Here is a 25,000-nt window from a genome sequence, read left to right on the forward strand (position 1 = left end):
CTGTATATTTTACCACAGTTTCAGAACTGCATTTTTTTTTTAAATCATTCAAGCTTAAAATATTGCACAAAGTCCACAAATGCTTAGTTTTCTTTGGGCTTCGAAATGGTGCTAAGTTCTCCACTTTATCATCAACCGAACTGTCTCCAGCAACTCCATTTCATGTATGAGAAATTCAGATGCTCGGAAATTAAAATTTCAAAGATCTCCTGCGAAAAAAATCAATGGGAGGAGATCAATGCTCATAGAAATTTCATGAACTTTGAACCGATATGGGCATGATGATGAGGACAGGGCTGGAATTTCAGGGCACTGATTGTTCCTCATACAGATGAAACACAGCCTGTGGGGCTGAAGGGAGGTATAAATTTGAGATCAGCTTGAGCCACATTTTTTGTTTCAACAAACTGCTAATGTTTTGTATTTGAATGGGGTTCTTAAGCTGGGGGAAAAAAAACTCATCTGAAGTCATCTACAGTATAGACTACTTCTGAAAACACCTAACACTTTGCACATTAACAGAGAGAAGAAATGAAATTGGTTCCCTCTGCAGCTGATCGCAGGTGCAAATTAATATTGTAAAATGAAGATCAATACATGGACAGGGCAAAATCAATAGGAGCTAAATTATTGCTGCATTTTCCTCCTCATTCAAGATGAGTTGTGTTTTCCTCTCAAAGTCAATACTTTGCAGCTTTTCTCATTAATTTCTCAATAAATTTGGCAATGAATTTCAATCACAGAACTTGGCAGGGTGAGCCAAGCATTGTGAAATGCATAGGAAGCACAAAGCCATGGTGGGTTGAATGCATCATTCATCTAGAGGCAGCCTTGCTTGTTGGAGCAGTGCTAATATCCTTTCCTCTACTAGAGACCACATGTTCAGATATTTGTTAAAAAACATCAAAAAGGGAGAAAGAATTCTTGTGAGTTCTTTCATTCTAACAGGCTTGCAATGGTTTCGCTCATCAGGACTCCCAGATGTTTCAAACACTAACCAGCAGTTGTTTTGCAGCACTGCCTGATTTGCCATAAATTGCAAAGGGAAAAAGTACATGCTCAATTGCAGCCACTTGTTCCAATTACAGACACTGAATTCACAGGTCACTTAATAATTACATTCGATCAGATAATGGCAAGGAATTTTCCTCAAAGTGCACACACTGACAGTGGGAAAACTGCCATGTTAGCTTATAATTGGAAGACGGGAACTACCTTTTCTATAACCCTGACATTGTCCCCAGGCATTCATATAGGCAGTCTAACTGGGCCTATCACAGAGGGATTGTCTTCCCACTCGAGAGTACCTGACAGTAAATAATAGTACTGATATGTGACACTAGCCACAGAGAGGGGACATCTCATTGTCTTCTGTATAAAAAATGCCCCTGCTGACAACTATTGGATTGCATTCAAACAATTCTGTTTACATACCTTGAAGAATGCCTTTGATTTTAGCTTTTATAGTTATACTAAAACTACAGCTACCAAACCCAGCCCCGAGGTTAAAGAATACTATGAGGAATTGCTGTATCAGTTGGTCTGGGATTAGAGAGTACAATATGTCTTTAGTTAAAGGGACAGATGTAAGGATTCTGGCATTTGGATAAGTTTATGACTTCTTGCAGTCAGGCATTTGAAGAGCACATAACAGTTTATTCTAATTTCTTAAGACAGGTTGTACAATGGAAATTTTTATCAGTTGGAAATTGAAGCCTTCACGCTAAAGTGATTTTTTTCTCCAAGTAACAGGATTTTAAGTTCTTTTTTCAAAAAATGTTATCAACTCTCAATCACCTCCCCCGTGACTGAGAAGGAAATACTCCAGACACTTATTTCCTCCCTGTTATCAAAATTGAGTCAACTAATCTTACAAAAAATCTTATCATGTTAATTAGTTTACTTTAGGTAGAATATTTTATTAAAAATGCTGAATTAAATCAAGAGAAAACGTACATTAAACTAAGATTTAAGGACTTTTAGAAGGTTTTACAAATAATATAAAACATGGTCTCAACCCATGAGATAATTTATAATTTAGTCAACGTTAAGCTCATATCTTTTATTATACAAGATTTATATTTTAATCTAAGAAATGGGATTAAATCTTTTGCAGTAGAATTGCACTTGCAATCATAAAAATAAACAGCTACTAGAATCTTAATTTTTTTTGTTTAAGCAAAAGTAGGCAAAAACAAATCATCCAATTCAAAATGTAAAAAAATCAGCATTTATTGAGTGAAGCCAGAATGACCCTTTTGTCCTTTTTGATGATGAATTGCTGTCTTCTCACCGCTACATTTTGTCAGTTTTGGTGCAGCTGAGTCGATACCTTCACCTTGACGAGAAAACTTTGTGATTTATCAGTTCCTCTGCCGCCCAACATTACCACAACGTGGTTGAGCAGGGCCAATCATGACACAGAGAACAAGGTTTGGTCACAGTTGCCTGGGAAAAAAATAAAGCACCCTGTGATGATAGACAAATGTGTCTTGTTAGCAGCAGCCAAAAAGCGCTTGACTTGTACTAATAACAAAAAGGCCATGTTGGTCACCATGGGTCTAAAGACGAAGCACCCTGTCACCGCCCGGGTTTGGAAATTAGCAAATAATGTTCCTTTTCCTTGATAAATGGGTGACAGTTCCCTCTCACCAATCATTTTTTAACATTTTGATGCATGTCTACCATCTCACCAGAGGAAGGGAAAAGTTTACCAGGTCTCAATTTTCAGATGATGAATGAAGCAGCTCTAAACGTGCGAGTTCTGTATGAAGGATAGTTCATTTAATGCAATTCTAGTAAATATGTGTCACTGATTAGGACAAATAGTCAACTTGCGCAATAGCAAACAAAAAGTACGTGCTTTTTAATGTGCTCCATTCCAACAAAAGCAACAGAGTAATATGAAGCAGCACTATGGCCTCAAAACCCCTTCTGTCCTCAAATGTCATCATTAACAATTACCCTTTTGGGGGTGTTTTGTCTTCCCATCTTAACTGTCAATAGGGATATTTTTAGACAAAAAAAACAACCACGATATGTTTCCAAAAAATCCAATAAACAGGTTTTAAAGTATCAGCTGTGAGAGCCTTTTAAAATTGCCTGATCAGCTTTAAGGGACTTATTAGAGAGAAATTTATTGGCAGGAAGACGAGCATATCTGTCCTTCTTTGATTTTTTGCAGGGCTTGCTGACAGCTGGTACCCACAACAGGCCTGATCAATGGATAACCAATACAGGTATCAGACATGGAAGAAACTGTTTTACAGTGACAAAAGATGTGACAAGACAAGGAAGGTGAAAGAAACAATGCCCCTACATGAATGTTACCTTTGAGAGTTAGCTGAAAGCAGAGTTTCTGAGATATTAAATGTACCACTTTATGAAACACTGTTTTACGCAGTCTGCTGTGTGTTTAGTTTTTGTAAATTCAATAATTAACTTATGATTTGATTTGTTAACAAAAATGAGTGTGATAGGTGTATACTGACTGCTGAAAACAGTAGACATTTTATACAGCTCTGTCACTCCACTGCCAATACAAAGAACGTATTGCAACAACAATGTAAATCTTGTTTCAGCTCTGAATAGTATATTTACTCATCTCTACAATTTCTTTATCACTTTTCAGAAAAATGCAAAACATGCACTTAACTTTGCATCTGTTATTGAGAGGTGGCTGTAACTGAATGACATTTGAATAAACACTTAGGAAACACTTCAGATATGTTGCACAGAAAATATACTTAGTGTGGGGCCTTTAGAACTGGGGATTCTGGAAGCTTGTCAAGAAAATGAGGGTAAATGGTGATCGGAAAAAAAAATTGTGTTTAAATTGCAGCTGGGCAATTTAGTGACCAGAAGTGGGATTTTGTGAATGTGCCAAGTCCCACTCAAGTAGAGTTCAACCCAATTCCTTGCACAAATGCTGTATCAGAGAAAACAAAGTGTGAAAGATCACTGGAGAGTAATGATTTTATAAACCTGAAATTGAATGTAAGCCTTTGTGCTGAAATGATCATTTATATCGGAGACTAGCAAATTATTAAAAGGCTTGGGACTGGTTCCAATGTATTCAGCATTCAAGCTTTTCTGTATCTGCTCAGAACATGTTTACGATTGGCTGCCAGTATCTGTGTTTAGTTACTGGCTTCAGTCTGCTGCAAACGACACGTTGACTCCTAGTAATTTGCGATAATTTCTATAATTGAGCAAAAGAAGTTTCTAAAATGAGGGTGGGTCAACAAAACTTGTGGGTAGAAGAGGTCAGTGCTAACATCTAACAGAACTTTATTCATGGCATGCAGCAGATCTATGCTTCAAGCAAAACAAACATTAATTTGCTCGAGTTCCTTTTGTTAAAAGACAACATTTAAGTGAAAAGTTTGCTTTCCTTTCAAAGCAGAACATTTTACTGCTAAAAATGATCCCTTCTCAGTTTAAAATGTAATTTTACAAGATAGATTTAACTAAAACCTTGTTTCAATTACTAGTGTGACAATTATAATTTGTAGTAATAAATTAATTGTGGCCAGAGCTCCAATTCACTTAATTAAAAAAAAGACAGGTATACAGCACAACCTTTTCAAGTTGCTGTACTAGTACCTTCTTTTAATGAAATCCACCATGATTTGGGGGAAAATATGACTTTATACAAAAGTTTGCTTATGTTCTGTGGTGTCAGATTACTTCACTGCTTCTGACTTAATCCCATGAGAGTGTCATGTTCATGTTGACAAAAAAAAGCTGGAATCAATCAGAAACAACATGGCACAATCTGTATGAAAAGAGGTGTCCAATGATTAAGAAATTATTTGTGAATAAATAATCAGTCACTTCTCAGACATATGAATTAAGATTCAACTCCTTTTATTAGTTTGACCAATTTACTGTTGAATGTAGTAAAATGTATAGTTAATTTAATTTTAAACATAAGGCAATTTATATTGTATTTTACAGTCTATATGGTAATCTACTATTAAATGGCAATTACACAAAGTGTGATTGTTAATTCTGGCACTAAGTGCTAGTTGCTTGAAATTGTTAGTTCTCTCTCATTTTTGACCTTCCTACAAGAGGGGTGAGGTGTACAGGGAATAAGAAGGACTTGTGCAGAAGAACCGGACATGTCATTTGTGACTCATTCTTTTAATTCACCGTGCTAATCAACTGAACTGCTACTGTCTCCCATGGTAATTGTATCTTTATAATGACTGCAAGGAGCAGGGGGGAAAAAAAACTGCATAGATATAGTGGGATATGTTTGTTCTGTCCCTGATGAGAATCAGCACAATCCTCTTAGTATGTGTGACTAATGGTGTCCTCCACAAGCTATTCCCTGAGATTTGGCACTTTAATAGGGCTGTAGATAAGCTGCTAATGTCTTTAAGTTATACTTTATAAAGCTGCATGCCCTACACTATGCTCTTGCTTCATTATCCTGCAGCCTCGTTGCCCTATGTCCCTCCTCATGCTGAGAAGGTTAAATGCTAGAGTGGCTAGTCAGACTGCAAGCTTGGTGGGACTCTGATAGAAAACAGCTGCCCTGGAGAATCACTCCCTCCTCTGCTTAAGTTCACATAATTTTCATATTGTGAAATACAGTGGGACTTGGCTCAGCTTTCAATGGTGAAAGCAATTTTCAATGATTATCTCATTGTCCCCATCAATTTAGGAGCACTTCAAATCAGACAGAAGCTTCCAGGTCAGACAGGCTACGACCTCACCTCCCCTTTCTCCCTGCTGGTGTATAAGTTCCTATTTCCTTCTTTCTACCTTTCAAATTTTACATTGTTGCTCACTCATTAAATCTTTGCAGGACTTCCAAGCCTTTTTTATTCCAACTCACCAGTGTAGACAAATCGCCCAGGAGCACCTTTGCAGAACTGCTTTGATTTGTAAGACAGGGTGACTTCTACCACTCCAGGAATGTGTCGAGGTGGGGTTTGAACTCTGATGGCGTGGGGAGTTATCAGCTAGAAGAATCATACAGTAAACAGACTTAAGGCTTAAGATGACAGAGATAGAAATGATGTTTGCCAGTTGAACATAATTATGAAAATTAATCCAAATTGGGCGCACATCTGAAAATTTGCCCTCCTCTCTCACATGCAGTTCAGAGATCTATAGCTTGACAACATCTCTTGTAAATGATCCTTGGTTTTAGCTTGCAGGAAAAGCCACGAGGCATCATTCACATGAAAATTGTCTCCATATGTCTCCCTAAGTTCTCTCCTAGTAATTTTCTAGTGCTAATTATTCAATTGTGTTGAATGATTTGGTACAAAACATTATCCACTAGATGGCGTAAGTCGACATCAGCTGCATTTAACACAATTTGTCAGATAAATTGCCTAATATAAATACATCTTGGAAACTTGCTGAAAAAGTCTTATAATAGTTTTCTAGCATAAGTCACAACATGCCATACATTGTATTATCTATTATCAGGGAGCTTACCTCACTCCAGACCAGCATAGTGCCGAAAACAACTTGCAAACCATCAAAGAAGTTATCTCCTATTATGATGACTGTGGCTCCACCAGTGGTCCAACCTTCACTAGGGCTGATAGCTTTTATACACGGAGTAGCTGTGTACACAAAGGGAAAATAAAAGCTTGAAAACTATCGCCGTGGTCGCAAGATCCCATCCGCAATGACAAATCTTGCAAAGCAAAGTCACGAAGTGAATGATTGCTCTCTGCAGTTTAGCAAAAAAAGCACAGTCATATCTCAGCATGTTCATGTAGCAAAAGCAGACCATTAACTGTTTTACACTGCAAAGGCCAAGCAGCAGTTTGCTTGCACACAAGAAAAATAGCTTGATGTAGCAAATTATATGTCAGGGCAAATATGGCTATTACAAATGATTAAGCATTGCATGCATGTGGCATGTCAATTTATCTGCTTTGCTTTACAGATCTAAGCAGAGTCAATCAAAAGGTTGTTGAGGGAGATGGAAGAGCAAATGCTCTGAATTTCGATTCCTCATAAGCAGCTAATTGGGTTGGGTTTTTCATCCGCGAACTTTGCCTTTGGTTCAAAACTTCATTTTCCCCTGTCATTCTGTAATTACTACTTTTCACTTTTCATCACAAAAAATCAAAAGCGCTATATTAATACTTCTGTCAAAGGTACACATTTTACATCTAATATTGTTTGTCGACATGAATCCATGAGCCATTTACTTGACCTCGCTTTGTCTCTAGAGTCCTCACATTTGCATGAGTTATTACAAGTGGTGCAGACTTAGCACAGGAGGCAGCATCTAGCACCAGTCAATCCCAGCTCACAGCAACCACTGAACTGCAGCAATGCTCAGGCTGAAGGCTGCACAGCCTCCGAGTGAATCGCTTTGTTCTTTACTTTGATCAGGCCTTCTTTACATGGTGTTGACAGACCTTTTTCATCGGCTTTGATGGTCTTTTGTACGCTGACTTTCATGCAAAGGAGTAAATACTGAGATGTACACTTTCCCTATGACAAGCAAATCTTGCTGCTGCAATTTTTACCTGTAGGGGTTGGCTTGTAAGTGTCACATGTGAATTGTCCTCAAATTAACCTAAATACCATTCAAACATTTTTAAAGCAACTGCTTTCACAGTTGGTTAAGTCGTGATTTTTTCCAATAAGTAAAGCACAGTGGGTCTGTTATTTCTGGTGTGATTACTAAATTTTAACACAAAAATTTCAGTTGTCAACTGCTTGGTATCCTCGACTGTTATTACATCAGGCATTATTATGTTCTCCTCTCACATTATTTAATAGCTCAAAGGCCATTTTTATTTATTCACAAATATAAAATATAATTAATGAAATGTTATGGTACTCTGTGGATACTCATTACAACAATTTGTATTTTAAATCAAATTTTGTTTTATGAGTTGTCCACTTGGTTGCTGCTAATCAGTTCAAGCAGCAACTAACATGAAGCCATTGTTAATAGCTAGTAGCTATTGTTGTGTAGTATACTTAAGACATGCCACCTTTCTTTATTTGCTTTTATGTTGGACTAGTGGAGGTTATATTTGCTGATTCCACGTGCATCTCCCTCTGCAACAGAGGATCTGAGCACACACTGAGAGCCTGCCCTTAACTATTGCTGTTGACTTCATGCTAATAAGTTCATACAAATTTTCATTTCTAAGGCTTCCAAGTGACATTTGCTTTTCTTAATTGCACAGAGATCGTTTGAAAAGGATCAGCTCTCTAAAGACTGACAAGTCTCCTCAAAGGGAGTGACCTTCATCAGCACAGCCAATTATGGCAAATAATTCACACAAAAAAATTACAGTAAACAAATTTACTTTGGAGGTGAGAGAAGAAAAGAATATAGGATTTGCTGCATGCACAAGAGGCTGCTGTCTGGCAGCTGTGGCCTGACAAGCTCGCACATCACCGAGGAATTTGCAATGCTTCTCAGCAGAGAACATGGGTCTGGCTCCGCCTGTGCCTTGAGCCATCTTCCTTCTGCCTGTATTTGCATACATTTCAATGCACATACAGAGAAGGAACATGTGTTCAATGGGAACCATGGCAAAATGAATTACACAGACAGTGTTAGAGATCTAATGATATACATGCACAATGCACTCAAGCAGATGATAGAAATTGGAAAGAGCAGATGAAGACAGCAGCAGAAGAACAGCAAATCTGTGCTTTTCCTTCCTTCTGTTCATTGGATAAAGTTGAGGCATTCATTGAAACTATACTTCACGTTTTACAGCGCATGTTAGGTTAAAAGCTGCTCCTCAGCACGAGCCAAAACCAGACATAGCTTAATGCACATCTCTGGTTTTGTGCAAATGAGCTTTTCATTATAACTGCTACATTTAATTATACACTTACTACCAATGCATGTTGGTTCCCTATTTTCTGAATTTTCAATACTTACTACATGTACAATATTATTTAAATGCTACAAATGTTACTACAATGTGACCACTAAGTAGATTTATTCCCCCAAGTCAAAGCTACCAATTATTTTCCATATGTTTTCCCTCCATTTTTACATTTGCAGTTCCCCACTTTTCAGTTGTCCTGAACCATACACTTATTCGAAAAGCAAGTGCAGGTGAGAGACCTATTCCCAAATTGCTGCTGTTGTTGCAAGGTTTTGAGTAAGAAAAGCCCAAGTTAACACACCCGCCCTCACTCAACCCAGCTAAGGTGGTGTCCGAGTTAATTTAGCCCAACTTGAGAAATCATGGAGGAGATTTTCTACCTGACCACTCCACGTTACAAATGGCTTTCATATTCTTTAAAACAAACTACTTTTTGCACAAAAATGACCTCAACACACTGCACAATAAAATAGAACAAAACTTTGCTTAATGTGCTTCAATCTACAAAATCTACAGCTTTCCAATTACTTTCAACATCCCTGGTGAACATAATAATGATGCCAATGGATGCTCTTGCACCATTCCCACCTCATTTCCACAATGTGCTAAACACCTGTGTCGAGTTCCAGACAAGCTGAACGGTGCTGGAACCAGCCATTCCATGTGATTGTGCAAAGCAAGATGAAGGAGCAGTGTTGTTTGTGCTTCAGGTCCTTTATTTTTCAAAATTCAGGAATTTTTTTACAAGTATTTGCTAACCAAATCTATAGCAAGTAGTACTTAAATTTAACTCTGCTCTTCCTGTTGAGTTTTCAAAATAGTCGTATCAAAATTTACTTCCACAGCTGCAATAGCGCATCAACTAATTCCTGCCAATGTAACAGCATGTTTTGATAGTAAAACTACCGAAAAAGACGTAAATTACTCTCAGTGTTTAATACTTTCTAATTTCCTATGGATCTGCCAATGATACCTTCGCCTGTGCAACTTTTCTTACCATAAGTTATTTCTCTAGAGAATTATAACAGCATTTGTCACCTTTCTTTGAATTTACAATAATAAAGCATTCAAACAAGCCTAATCTTGCCTTGCGAAGATTTCTTTGTTCTGCGTACTAAAATGTCTTGTAATTGTGCTTGGGATGTCCAGATGGCTGGTTGATACTCCAGCTGATAGGATTATACCTTTTACCTCTCCTAGGGCCATCTGTTCCCTTTAACTCAGTAAAACCCTGCAGCCTGCATTGAGTTGTCTTTATTGCATAAACCTAACAGCATTACAGGCACTTGGCATGCAAATCACTACAGTGCTGCAGGCCTCATATTGGTAGTGGGTGGGGGGCTGGGGGTGAGGGTGAGGGTGGGGGTGAGGGTGGAGGGTGGGAGGTTGGGAATTGAAAAGCTGAACGCTGAGTTGAGGTAGAGTCATTTACAAAATCAGCGACAGAAGAAGATTAAAATTTGATTCTCCACAATGCTTGAAGGTGCATCCATTGTTCGGCTACCCACCCCTCCACCACCCCACCCCACTGTATTCAGCAACTGTAGATTTAAGCTCTGAAGAAGTCAATGGCAGGCTTCCATAGCTGCAGCAGCAACACCAGCAGCAGGGGGAATTAGTTCTCTTGGAAACGGGCTGTGAGTGTGTATATACTGCTGGTGAATATTAGATGATTGGATAATGAGGTGTTAGCAAAGAGAAGCTGGACTCAGACACACGTATCTGCAGTTTTCACAGAGCACTTCCTGATTTTAAAGAAAAGGTGTTGCTAATTCAAAGCATACAGTCTTCTTCAAGCAGAAAATATTCAGCCATGTGTAGGTATGGAATTACATTTTATAACTGAATAGCCTGCTTTAAATTGGGCCATTCATGCAATTTTTGTTTTGCAAACCACCCAGGGACTGGTTTGGGATAAATTTTAGTGATTCCCTCATTTGGCAGTTTATTGGCCCAAAAGTTAACAGGATGGAGTTAAATTATAATTCCAAGAACTATCCTCATTATTAGGCAGTTAAATTTGTACAAAGGGATGTGTGACTGGAATCAGTAAGTAAGAATGATGAAATATTTTAAAATTCACACTACACCACTATCTTAGGAAAAGATGGTACTTTGATTTAATTTTCCAAGATTTGGTTGTGCACTTTATACAATAGCTTAAGGTTTTACTTTACTCCTACAGCTATTTTGATGGTTTCATCAGATGACCCCTAGGATCAGGGCAGTAAACATGGTTGTTTTAACCCATAAAATAACTGGTTCCATCTCTGGAGAAGAATAGAGTTGGTATAGGATTCAGCTTTTTTTTAAATTGTGTCTCTCATTAGTATTCCGTTGCTAGGCAAAACACACACCTACTTCAGTGGATACAGAGCAGATAAACAATACGTCATAAGATATAATTGCCTAGAAATTCATCTCCAGTCAGTAGTGCTAAACATACTACACAGTGACAACAATGTATCGTACCTTGCCCTTGCAGAGTTTCAGATACAAAGTACAAGCCGGTTGGTGCTGCCAACAGATGAATTTTGAGGCAAATAACTTATTGCATTTGTATTTAAAAGTAAACTTTAAAAAATTATGTATGATAGATGCAGGGATTTACTTCAAGTTTGTTTAAACTATGGTGGCAGGAGACTAGAAAGGCATTTATTTTAATGAATGAGTAATTTATCTGTCCTCAATTTTTAACAAATTTTCTTCCCTCTGCTTTTGGCCTCCAAACCCTGATGTAGGCACTAGTGTAAGTTAGAGGTAGAGTTCCCACAGTGGCTGGCAGCCCTCTGATACCAAACCCGACTAACCATTACTCCTATGTGGGCTCAAGCAAGGAATATTAGCAGTTTATTTGACCACTTGAGCAAAACATGTGCCTCAAAAGAAGCTCTCACAGCAAAGTTCACTTGAAAGGACACAAAACCAAAGCAAAATGACAAATTTTTAAACTTTCTCTACCCCAGCAATGTTTAAACCAGCAGCGGTGTCCTCACCCCTCTCCTGGTTGAGGTCAGCTAATTCTATACAGCTCATTGCAACCTCAGACTCTCCTAGTCCGTATGACTCAGACCAAGGTGGGCTAATTGATTGCTCTGGGAAGCCCTTGATTTTGTACACCAGGCTTTGACATGCCACATGCAAGTGAAACTGCACATCATTAGGTCTATATTTTTATTTTGATGTCGTGGTTGCGAGAATTTATGTATTAACATCGAAGGCTGCAGGTCAGCCTCAAATGAATTGAAGCATTTGGTGACGTTCCAGAAAACATTACTCATCTTTTCATTATGCTTAAAAGTTTGAGATATTTGTCTGCTTTTTTTAAAATGCATTTTTTCTCCCTCCCCCCCCTAAAAAAATCCACAACATTTATCAAGTTAGTTGGATAAGTACATTTTTCCCCAATCTAACATGAACTTCCTGTTACACTGCAGTTCCCAGCAAATGTACTGTGACTGGACCAGGCGGAGATTCAGTTTTAGTTCAGCATTCCAGATTTCAGCAATTCTTTGGATTCAAAGTCATTGTGCCCTAGCTTTTTTCTGTGCTCCACCTCCTCTTATGGTGGAACCACGCAGTCTGTCAGTCATATATAATGGGTTGGAAGGAAAGAAAATGTTTTGTGCCGTTTCTTTTTTTCTTGTACGCAAAGCACAGAGATTTCATCCGTTGCAGTAGGGCCCAGCAACAGGAAACTGACCTCACAGTAAATTCTTTACAGATTTGATCATGTATTTTTTTTTACCATCACTGTAAGTTACAGATCAAACCTGCCAGTGGAGTTCTGTGTTGCTGACCAGAGTGAGGCAGATGCCAGAGAGGAACAAAAACAATGGCGGAAGCTGATAGCAAAACAAAATAAAGTGATCTCTTCCAAAGAAACTGAAGATGATGTGGTTTCACTGGAAAAGAATGCAACGATTGAAAAAAAATGAAGTAGAGGGGGCAGAGAAAGCAAACAGACTGGGAGATAAAGCAAAATGGCAGTGTTGAACTAACTAGTCCAGGGATATTCATTGACTAATGGTATGGAAAACGTATTGGTAGGAAACTTAACTTGAAGGCTGTATTACTGAAAGAATAGAAATGTAAAATTTAATGGGAAAAAAGCTTCTGCAAATCATAAGACATAATGTAAAATGTGTGTGCCTACCATTTTCCAGATAAGAAGGGGCCGTACCTTCTGAAGGGTCAAGGCGGCGAGCCCGCCTTCCATGCTTAGAGTTGTTGTGTACAAACATGTTGTCTGAGACAGCCAGCACATGGCCATCAACATTAACTGTTGTCGATATAACAACCTGGGTATAAAGAACACATCAGTTAGGGGATAGTTACAGTATTGTGCAAAAAGTCTGCAAAAGTGCTGACACCTTAATGAGCTGAAAAGAAATACAAGGGCCTTATTTTACAGTTAAATTAAACTGTCTTTGCTGAGAGTGTGGAGTGGTGCCAGAATAAAGATGCTCCTTTCAAGAACAGTTTATGTAGTCGCTATAAATACCTGTCATTCATGCAGGCTCTGTAAAAGCTTTCTCTTATAATTGTGTCTCTTAAAAACCCGCCACACTAATTACAATTTAATCTGCCTATTATGTTAACAAATGAATGCAATTCATGGGAATATTCTACTCACCATTATCAGGCCCTAAAACACCCCTCAAGCTACTCATTTAAATAGTTGCTGTTTTCATTGATCTATTGATATATTGATTAACTAGTTTATCTAATTAGAATTACCTCACTTGAGAATGGGTTCACATGAAAGGAGGCAAGGATTCTGAAATTACCACAAACTCTTTAATAAATCAGTAGGCTTTCCTGCTTTCTCTTGGTAAATTATCCCAGGTCAATTTTCCACTTGCATTTAATCACTAATAATGAACTTTTTTGCATCTGAAAAGAAAGGGTTGAATATGAATAGTGAAAGTGTTTTCAATCAGTGTAAAATAAGCCTCCCTCAAGTTCATTTTGATGGTGATTGGTCTTGGTATGTCAATGGAATTTCCTCTTTTGAGTGAAAGAGTTTCATTCTGCACCCAGGTTCAGGGACTGGCCATTAGATAGATGATGGATAGAGACTTCTCTGGCTTCCAGCTGCTTCTTAGCAGTAATAGAAGGGAGAGCATACAAAATGTATGACCCTGTTTTAAATACTAGGATCTACTTCTGTGAAATTTATTTTGGAATTGGTCTGAAATTTCCAATGAAATGCAAAGTAATAGTTTGTGAAATGATTTTTGTTTTGCATATACAATCTGCCTTACTTGTGTACATAATTGATATCATAAGCTCTGAAATGCGAAGATTTTTTAATTACCATAACATATCATTTTAAAAGTACATGTCAAAACGTGCTCCTAAATGTGGAAGTGCCACGTGTTGTGTAAGTAAGAACATCCAGTTCTAACCACGTAAATGAGATGAACTCCAAATTTTTAAATCACTACTCTCAAGCAATAAAGCATGGACATTGTGTCAGGGTCAAACTTCTGAACCTGGGGTTGGCATGGAGTAAGCACTGGAATGTCCTGACTTTGGAGTGTAAATAATGATTGCATTATTGGATGGAGCTGTTGCTGACAGGAGTTATGTAAATCAATTTGTACAAACATTTTTTATATAGTTGTGATTCTTGGAAGGTTTTTTTTAAAAAAATACTTTATAATTCATGGATTTAGTTCAGACATAAAATACTACTTCTCTTGACCTCACCAATGTGCCAATATGGCCATACTTTTCTTAGCCGAATAGTGTTTGTTGTTCAGATAATAAAACAACTGCATAGTAATGACATTATCCCAAAATGATATTCAATGTGTTAACATGCAATCATTAAAAGCACAAATAGCATAATGAAATGTCCAACGTTCCTTTTTTTCCCCTGTATTATGTTGTGACATAGAATGAGAAAAGATTTGGTTTTTGACAGCAATTGATCTCATACAGTAGTAAAAAGATTGGAATGCAAGGCATGAATACCAAACCAGTGAATCAACCCCAACCCTCATTGATATGCCACCTTATATTGGTCATTTACTGAGAAAAAGTATGCAATTGAGCATAAAGCAAGGAATAAGACTTTCCTTCACACTCCTGCAGTGCACCTCAAGAAAAGTGCAGAGGCAGTGAAATCAGCAAAATGAATTGCCTGGGATTTGACACCACGTTAAGTCCAGTTAAACCTTCTGAGAAGCAGGGAGATTAGCTGAAGAGACCCAAGAAAGTCCTTCTAGTGACTAGTGCCTCCACTGTCGACCACAAGATCACTGGTGACTGATGCTTCTTTTAGTCATCAGTGAGACAAAGAGGACATTTCCACTCATTCTAGGTTTGACCTTCTGCTCCACATCAATGGATCAATATCACCAATGCCACATATCTGAGATGCATGAAAAATGGAAACGCTACTGTATTTTTGCAGTGAGAATTTTTTTTCCTGTAATAAAATTCTTCTGCTCAATCTTCTCAGCTAATACATTTGGTAATTCTTCAAGGTGGGTGCCTTCCATTTTTTGTTAACCACAGATATGTTTCTCAAAATCATAATCAGATAGACAATTCACAGATTACTACTAGATATTAAGAAAATACGGTAGACTCCAGCATATTTAGTAGATTACTGACAATGCAGTTAAATCTTTCTACTCTGGAAATAATTTTCATTTTCGCATTAGGTCTGTTAACCACACTGCTTTTTAGGATATATTACATTGGTCCTCAGTTAAGATAAATGAAAACAGAAATGTGGTTAAAAATGATAATGTGCTTATTCAAACATCATTTTCTCTAAATAATTGCTTTTTCCTGTAAGAAATGTAGAAATTTGCGTTAGGTACAAAGCAGCTGTTCTCTTATTTTGTGACTATTCCATAGCTCTGAGAGAAAACAATACACAGACCCCACCTAACAAGTTAAATAGTTAAATGAACAAGTAAGGTTTATATATGGGGGAGAAAAAAAAATGCTGCAGTAATATTCATTGGGAAATCTTGACTAACTGGAAGACCATGAGCAAAATACCCACTCACAAAATGAAAGTCGGCAAAGTGAGATCATTTGAGTTTAGATAAAGGCAAGACTTAATATCTGGGCAGAAATCCAAATTCTGATTTAAAAAAACTTTTCTTACATTTTTTTGCTCTCCTACCATTAAGTGAATAATCTATTGTGTTGTAAGTCCCTGTATTCTTCTACGCTGGTCCAAGAACTCACTGTTATAAATCTACCCTAAAGATTAAGGGTATGTCTATGTATTAAGTAGGAATCCATATTAATGACATTATTAGTTGGACAAATGAATTTAAAATTGATTTAATCAAGAGCAAATAATTTGAATTGAATTTATTATTTTTTTATTATTGAAAGCTTTTCAGGAAGAAACATGTGTATTTTAAATTGAACAGGCTTTATTCTTAAACACGAAGGATTTATTAAATATTTGTTATTACTTTAGAACTAACAAATTGTTTCAAACTCTCTTTTTTACATGAGGTGTCCAAATGGAACAGCATTGTATGTCATGCAGGAACATACTCTGTTGCAGAGTTACAGGATGTGGGTTTGTGTCTGTGATTCTCCACACAGAGTTTCTGGTCTCTGCTGGGTTGTTTGGGAGGTACTAAGTGGAGGTAAGGAAAATCGGCAGGTGTGTTAACCCGGGCCACTCTCCTGTACCTTCTTATAGCTGATTACACACAGTCATTGCCAGAGCCCTGCGAGCAGGTCACTTGTCCAACCTTTCAGTCAGGAAATAGTGCATGGCATGGGGCGGTCTAAAGAGGGGAGAAAATAAATAAATAAATGTGTGTAAAAAATATGTAAACTAACTATTTAACACTAAGCAACAGATACTTCTGTCCCCAACCACCACCCCCAGCTGAAAAAAAAGCCCCAAAGAGATAAGATAAGAGGCCATTAAAAGTACACTTATTTTGCTTTTATTTACCTGGAATCTGCGCATGTCTCTTGGATTTCCTGCATTCTTCAAGCAGTTCTGATTGCACTTGAGGAAAAACTTTAAGAAGAATCTAAAATTAAATACAAAATACATATTAAAAATACATGAGATGAATGGCTGCTTTAACCGATGGGTGAATAAATAAGATCATCATAAAGAACAGAAAGCTTGCATTAATATGCGTGGCTCACATAATTTGCTGCCTTTGTAATATACCTTTTATTATTCATTAGTATATCGTTCACAGTTTCCCTTCCATGCACATCTGCCACTTGATATTCCACCCACCAATTTTTACTAACAACTACCCTGCAATTAAAGCAGGCAAAGTCAATACCCAGGTAAATTACACACACCTGCGGCCATGTTTCATTTTAACTACATCAGAATAGGACCTAACAAGGTGAGAGCATACAGCAAAGTTATGGGCCTGTCAAGCAATTAGGTTTCACTTCGGGGACATACACACAGGGCAATTATGCTGCACATTACAACCTGGCTAATCTTCTGAACAAATGTCATCTGTGAGGGACTGGATGAAGACAGTTCATCAGCAAATGTTCCTCCCCTTTAACTGCCATATTTTACATATAACAACATAACTGAATCTTTTATGCAATTTAAAATATTTTGTTAGTCTTTTGAAACATTTTTTGATAAATATTGTTCACTTTTGAAGGTTTACCAAAGAGTGCATACCGCACATGGTTCACTCTCAAGGCGTTTAAATGAATTACCTGATATTGTATAACACAGTGCACTGTTAATTAACTGATAAATACATGAATCAAGTTTTCTGTACAGCTACATTGACAACTATTATACCAGGTTATCGCTGTATTTAAAGTGATCATTGCCTTTTCCACAGTTGGACACTTAATAATTTCTCCCCTTTCATACAATCTAGCAGTACCAAAATTAACAAACTATTTCCAATTTAGGTGAATCCTGTGCAAAATCAGTACAGATTTTCCTCTGTTTTGACTTGCTTTACTAATGACCCCATTAACTTGTGGAACTAATAAATTTTTCTCTGAATTGTAGCCTATGTTGAGTCAGCATCCAGCATGCCTGTAACTTTTTTGATCTTAAACTGTCAGGCATGAATGTAGTAAGACAGCTTGGGCATAAGGTGCTGGTCTCTTAGGGGGTATTGGCTGTGCAAGACATCGGGAAGTCAAAAGGTATGACTAGTCACTTGCTCTCTTACCCTTGGAACAGGAAATTCATAGGTGATATCTGACAGGCTCCATGAATTTGTATTTCCAGCCACCGGCATGTAAAGGATGTCTGTGTTTGCGATGAAAGCAACAAAAAAATCTTTTTGTGTGGCAGAAAATCTTTGACTTCAGCACCAATAAACTCTCTATTACTGCCAAACACAGATTTGCTGATTACAGAGAGGTGATAAAAATCCCGTGTTGACATTAGTGCATTATGCCTAATTGTGTACAGTATGTTTAAGGTTCCATCGGTTAGCCCATTATCAAAATGACCATTATGTACACTAATTCTCTGACCCTGTGTTTATTTCCCTAAAGAGTCATAATCTTTCACAGTAGGTTTTAGAGTAAATCAAGCTTGAAATATAGGCTTTATTTACTTCTGCTTCTCCCTGGCTTGACAGTAGACTCCAGTTCAAGCTGATCTGCTATCCCTGCAAAACAAAGCCACCCACCAATATGGGACTGGGAATGGGCATAATGTGCAATCTTTGACTTTGTTTGTTTTATTGTCTAATATAACTTATTTGGCAATCTCCATTCCAGCTTTCAATAAATTCAATCATTCCTTGCAATATGCCAGTTGGGAATTTCCATTTTCCTGAGTGCAATTCATTCAAGATTAACGTAATACTGATTAATATCAAATTTACAATTTTGACTATTAACATCAAATATGGGAAATATTTTAAATTGAGGATAGAAATGACAATCAAACGTGAAATTCAAATATTTACCAGGTAGATTTTTTTATTGAAGGATAATAAAATGTTGGATGTGTCTACTACATATCAAAAGACGCAAAGAATAGTTTTTATACCTCTCCAGCCCACTGTTTACACAAATACTATCCCATAATTCCTTGATGCACTAAATGGCTTATGCCTTGTGTATGAACCATGTTAATGATATAAATAACATTAATTCAAATAGCTAAAGGTTTGGTCTTTCCATGTCATTTTCACAGCCACTTCAATTGATGCATGTTTGAACTATGAATTGGTTCATTTATTTTTACTTTTATGAAGTTGATTAGCAAGAGCTCTTTCCTTATCTGATGAAAATCATTTTAATTGTAGTGTTAGACTCAAGTGTAATATCCATTACATTATGTGCTGTTTAAATTCTACATGGGTATTGTGTAAATTGCTCCTTTGTGAGTGTGGAAGCAATTATTACTAAACAGCACTCTTAAATGGCTACAGAACTTTGTGGTGTTGTTCAGACTATCAGAAACAAAGCAGCCTGTTTAATTGTAATTTAATGGAATATCAACGAGTCTATGGCATTAGATGCTGGCAAACGAGAGCAGGAGAGAAAAATTAACTGCAATTATGTTTGATTAAAGCTATCCTTCTCAATAATCAGCTATCCTGACAGGCCATGAGGCTCTGGTGGGTTTCAGGATGGCAAAAGGTGTTGAGCAATATTAGGGCCAATAAAGGAGATATTAGCATAGCTAATTACAGCAGCACAAAACCTGTAAAAGGGACCTCTGTGTATTGTAATGTGTGAAATAATTGGCTGAGTCCGTTATCAATTACATGAAGAATGAATTTGGTTTGTCACTGAAAAGCTGATGAGATGCATTTCATTTGACACTGCCCCTCTCCCCAATGTTTTGATGTAACTAAGGACTTATCAGCTTTTATCAAAAGCTGCAACTTTCCAGTGGCCAAATCGCTGATAAAATTATCTTGCCAGCAAGTGTTAGGTAATTAATACAACTCATCCTCACTGCCTTGCTTGCTAGTGCTGTTTTTTGCCTATCTAAAGCCACTAATCATGTAATAATGATTTCTTTCCCTCTGGTCAAAGGAGAAATAGATTAGCTCTTTAGAAATGCAGCTGGCTTGATGTATAAACTATTTGTGCTTCATAGCACTAGTAATTGAGGAAAAAAAAGTCAAAAGTTTTCAGCATTTAGATTTATCTTTTTCTCTCTGTGTCCGTATCAGGCAAAAGCAGAGAAAAAAAAGACATTCTAGAGTCCTGATCATATGAACACCTAGTAGATAAAGAATTAGTTTCAATAATTGACATTTCTAGTAATTGGAATTTAGCAACAGCTGTGTAAAGATGCCATAAAATCAGCGACCTGATAGTACTGGTAGTAGAGAGTTTACTTTCTCAGTAGGTGGTAAAGGGAGGTATTCAAGGAGACGATGCAGGGAAGAAACACAGGATATATCCGTTCATCAGATAATTATGAGGATAAAATGGAGCATCAATGAGGGGACTTTATAGATGTGTACAATAGCAAATGGTGCTGATGAGGCAAGTGCAAACATTTTCAGCAAGAACCTGGATACAGGAACAACATTCCCTTCCTTTAAAGGAGAAATGACCTGGCATCCAAAACCAATTCATAACCAGTGGATTCTTTTTGAAGTGCAGTCACTGTAGTTGTATAGACAAATGAAGTAACCAAATGGTCCACAATAAGATCCCAGGAGCAGATAATGAATGACAGGCTACGTGAACAGTTTTTGATGGTGAAGAGAAGGTTTGCCAGGATACTGAGAAATCTGCTCAACTAATACCATGGGATCTTTTGCATCCAACTGGCTGGCAAGTGAAGAGTTAGTTTACCGTTTCATTTGAAAGATGACTCCTCTGCTAATACACTGCTAGAATGTCATTCCAGATTATGTGCCCTTGTTCCTGGTTCATAGTGGAATTTGGAAAATGCAGAAAAGTGAATTTAAACTAGCATTAGGATGTACTTCATACAAAATGATTTACACCTCTAACACACTTCCAAGTAGAATATAAAATTGAAAGCCAATACAGATTCAGGAAGGAAAATTCCTGACTGACTGACTGTCTTGACGTTTTTCTTTGAGGATACAATGTTTCAATCAGAAGTCCCTACAATATGTTTTGTGTGATCCTTCAAACAATATTTTGTATGCAAGTCTGTTACTTAAGTTTAAAACAATGGGAATGGATATAAAATTTACTGACGATAGCAAGCAGCATATATTTAACCATAGGGCAGTGACTTCAGGATGCTAGGAGGTTGTGAATGGAGGGACAGACCAGAGATTGGTGTTGAGACCTGCAGTGGCCTAAAGTGACATCAATCTTTCAGATGCAGAAACTTTGTGGAAACTGGTGAAATTTGGAGATTATCCCAAATCAGGAGGGGCAGATTAATCCACTAATTTTGTCAAAGTGGCTAAAGATAAAGTTGAAAATGACTTAAGGATAATTGCAGACTTGGTACTCAACATGTCAAATCACCATGCAACAGCAATTAGCTAAGTAAATATAACACTGAACATATATAGCATAGGAAAGTCCAAGTCAAAGAAACTACTGATTAAACTGAATAATGCTCTAGTCAAGTCCCATTTCACAAAGGGTACATTCAAATCCTACAGGCAGTGAGGGGAAGAGCATAAGACTGATCACTAGTATCAGCATTTCAAGGAAAGACTGAAGAACCTTCAGCTTTTTCAACCCCATAAAGAGGCAATTGAGATGTACACGTATAAAAGTTAAATGTAAAACGCAACATCCTGTAACAATAAGAAGGTAGAATGGTGAATTATCAGGAGGTTACTCATCACACAACAGACTGACCAGCACATGCAATGGATTTCTAGAAAAGAGACCGGAAAACAAGAACTAGGGGATAATGTAGGATCAACTAGGAGTGTAATTTTACTCTTATCAGTGGATGAATTCTTTACCTATTCTGTAATAGTTGTGAAGAATCTGAATGCTGTGATGGTGAGTTACAGGTTTTCTAAATAGATAGCCAAACAGTGTTCCTGATCCATTTCTACCTGTGCTCTTGATATATGAGCCTCAGTTCTGCTATTGGATAAGTTACAGGCACGGTAATGTAGCAGTTAGCGTAACGCTATTGCAGCACCAGAGACCCAGGTTCAATTCCCGCCGCTGTCTGTCAGGAGTTTTACTTTCTCCCCGTGCCTGCTTGGGTTTTCTCCAGGTGCTCTGGTTTCCTCCCACATTCCAAAGACATATGGGTTAGGAAGTTGTGGGCGTGCTATGTCAGCGCCAGAAGTGTGGCGACACTTGCGGGCTGCCCCCAGAACACTTGATGCAAAAAGATGCATTTCACTGTGTGTTTTGACGTACATGTGACTAATAAAGATATCCTATCCTATCTCCTAGTTGGGCAGCAGCTGATTGTCCCACCCTAAAGCTAGATGAGAAAAAACTGACGTCATCAATGGCCTGATGGAGACACGCTTTCTATCAGATTGGCTGCCTACTGCCAATGAGGTTTGTTAGAATAAAGTTCAATTTATATTATATCTCATCACATGTATTCTGAATACAACAAAGCACCACATGACCAAGAAGCTTCACGCAGCGAGGTCCCATAAACTCCACCACAGGTGGATGATAAAAATGCAGAATGCTGGAAACACTCAACTGGTCAATCAGCATCTCTGAAGAAAAAAGCAGAGGTAACAGTTCCGGTCAATGATTCTGTTTCTCTCTCCGTAAATGCTGCCTGACCTGCAGTTTTGGTTTTCCATTTCAGATTTTCAACATCTACAGCAACACACAAAGGAGCTGAATGAACTCAGCGGGTCAGGCAGCATCTATCGAGGGAAATGAAGTTTTTTTTTGCTTTGAGAGATTTGATGAAGTTGATTGGAGAAGAAATATTAGCCAGGATATTAGAATTCCTTGTGCTTTTGTAACATTCACTTGAATCATCTGATTAAGCTTCAGCTCAGTATCTCATCTGAAAGAAAGCACCACTCAGATTGCAACAGTCCCTCAATACCACACTGAAATATCAGCCAACCTCACGCCCTAAAGTCCAGGCACAGAATATGAGCATCAAAGTTGTAGAGTGGAGTGGGTTGTTAACCATCTGAATGAAGCTGGAACGGGGGCTAGCCTAGATCAGTTCTCAGGAACTGCAAGGCTACAAATGACCTCAGCGGGGAAATAACGGGAGAGCACAAAGGATCAAAAATAACAATGTTTAGATCAGAATAATATCCAATTGGATAACATTAGAAATCATATAACCAGATATATGCCAGGTCAAAATTCAAAAAAGTAGCCTCAAATCTGTCCATTGATACATTTGAATATATCATCACTATTACATCTACCACCTTAATTACATGAGAAAACATTGCTTTCAATTAAATACCTATGTTTAATATTTGTGTCGTCTGAGTTTCAAACTAGAGTTGCTTAATAATCTTACCGCATTTCATAACAATGCCTAGAATTCCCTCTTTGTGGCAAGCCACATGCACTCATTACTGATTCCACACCTAACTTTAGTGGATTTACTGATGTCAGCATAATCCTAGGCTAGCCAAGTCCTTGTGGGTAGGGGGAAAGGCCATGTGCATGTAAATGTTGTGCTGGGGATCAGCCAAACTCCATCCAAGAAATGATTGAGAAATCTTTGACAGCTGGCTAAGCTGGACCCCCCGGCTTAGTCAGTGATCAAACTAGTCAAAAACTATAAATATCTCTGACATTCAGATACACTTAAAAACAATTAAAATATTTAAACTATTAAAAAGTATTAAAAGGTGGTGCAGTTGCGCAGTTAGTCGAGCTGCTGCCTCACAGCTTCAGTGACTCGGGTTCAATCCTGACCTCCAGTGCTGTCTGTGTGGAGTTTGCATGTTCTTCCTGCAACTGTGTGAGTTTTCTTCCAGGTGCTCCAGTTTCCACCATATCCCAAAGATGTGTGGGTTGGTAGGCTAACAGGCCACTGTAAATTGCCATTGGTGTAGTTGAGTGGTAGAATCTGGGGGGAATTTAAGGAATAGACTGCAAGGAACATTAGTGGGGGTGGGGGGGATGGCATTGCTCTGTGAGCCATCTGGACTTGATGGGCTGAATAGCCGCCTCCTATGTTATAAGGAAATACAGAAATCATACCTTTAAAAATAAAAATAAAGCTATTTTTAAAACTTTTAAATATACTTAAAAATAGTAAAAAACTAAATAAACTAAATCAACTTTAAAAAAATACATTAGCTAAAATTGTTCCTTGTAGACATTCCTCTCAATTCCATGTAATGGAGACACTGTTTCTGTGCCAGGTCTAACCTGGTGTGGGTCGTTCAAACAATTTCTCATGTAAGTGCTGGGGAAACTGCCACATAGTCACACTTCTTTGCTGCATTGGCAGAGCACATTCTTGGAGAGTACCACAAACAATTGACAGCAATATCAACATTTGCACAGTAATCCAGAAGTTGCTATTAGTTGGCGAGGAATTTGTTAAGTGGTACCTCCCAAAATTCCCTTACAAAATCGAGGCAATCATTAGGATCTTTCACACAAATGGAACTCAGCAGTCTAACTTTTAACTTGTCAAACTCTAAGATAATGACCTCAGAATGGGGTTGATAGGTTTCCTGTTCCATTAATCCTAATGACTGACCCATTCTTACATTCAGATGGTCCTACCACTGGGTAGCTGAAGCACCAAGCTGTTTCATCGATTTTAAAGTATGCAGACCAATCCTGCACCCTGCATAAAGTCCCAGCTGCCATTTTTGGATAGGATTTTATTGCAACATGCATCACACTCTATGATTAGAATACACTTCCCTTCCCCCACCATCCCATCATCCAAGTTTTCCCACTACCTTGCAGCCAATCCATGGATCTCTGGACAGCTCGATACTGGAGGACACCAAATCCCCAAGGTTAGTTAGGGTACCCATTTGGCATTGATTTCTCAAAATGACTCTTGCCTCTTTGCTCCTAGTTGCCTAGCCAAAGTGAAAATCCATTCTGATAAATCCCTCCTGCATACATCATACATGAAAGATACAATGGTTCTGATTTTACAATTAAGTTAATAAGATAAGATAAGATATCTTTATTAGTCACATGTATATCGAAACACACAGTGAAATGCATCTTTTGTGTAGAGTGTTCTGGGGGGCAGCCCGCAAGTGTCACCACACTTCCGGCGCCAACGTAGCATGCCCACAACTTCCTAA

At 37.9% G+C, this 25,000-nt stretch overlaps 1 protein-coding gene across 3 annotated transcripts in view; it reads right to left on the reverse strand.

Annotated features, from left to right (window-relative positions):
- ebf3a (EBF transcription factor 3a) overlaps positions 1-25,000 on the reverse strand; it is a 114,262-nt gene that overhangs the window by 21,481 nt on the left and 67,781 nt on the right. For 2 of the 3 annotated variants that reach the window (XM_052027197.1, XM_052027195.1), the window contains exons 7-10: positions 16,792-16,873; positions 13,000-13,144; positions 6,460-6,590; positions 5,849-5,975 (exon numbers count right to left, since the gene is read on the reverse strand). In XM_052027197.1, the coding sequence (XP_051883157.1) occupies positions 5,849-5,975; positions 6,460-6,590; positions 13,000-13,144; positions 16,792-16,873 (485 nt within the window). The remainder of the gene's footprint in view (positions 1-5,848; positions 5,976-6,459; positions 6,591-12,999; positions 13,145-16,791; positions 16,874-25,000) is intronic. The other variant, XM_052027196.1, reaches the window with a different exon arrangement.

The sequence above is a fragment of the Pristis pectinata genome, chromosome 12, assembly GCF_009764475.1.
Source record: "Pristis pectinata isolate sPriPec2 chromosome 12, sPriPec2.1.pri, whole genome shotgun sequence".
NCBI classification, from domain to species: Eukaryota; Metazoa; Chordata; class Chondrichthyes; order Rhinopristiformes; family Pristidae; genus Pristis; species Pristis pectinata.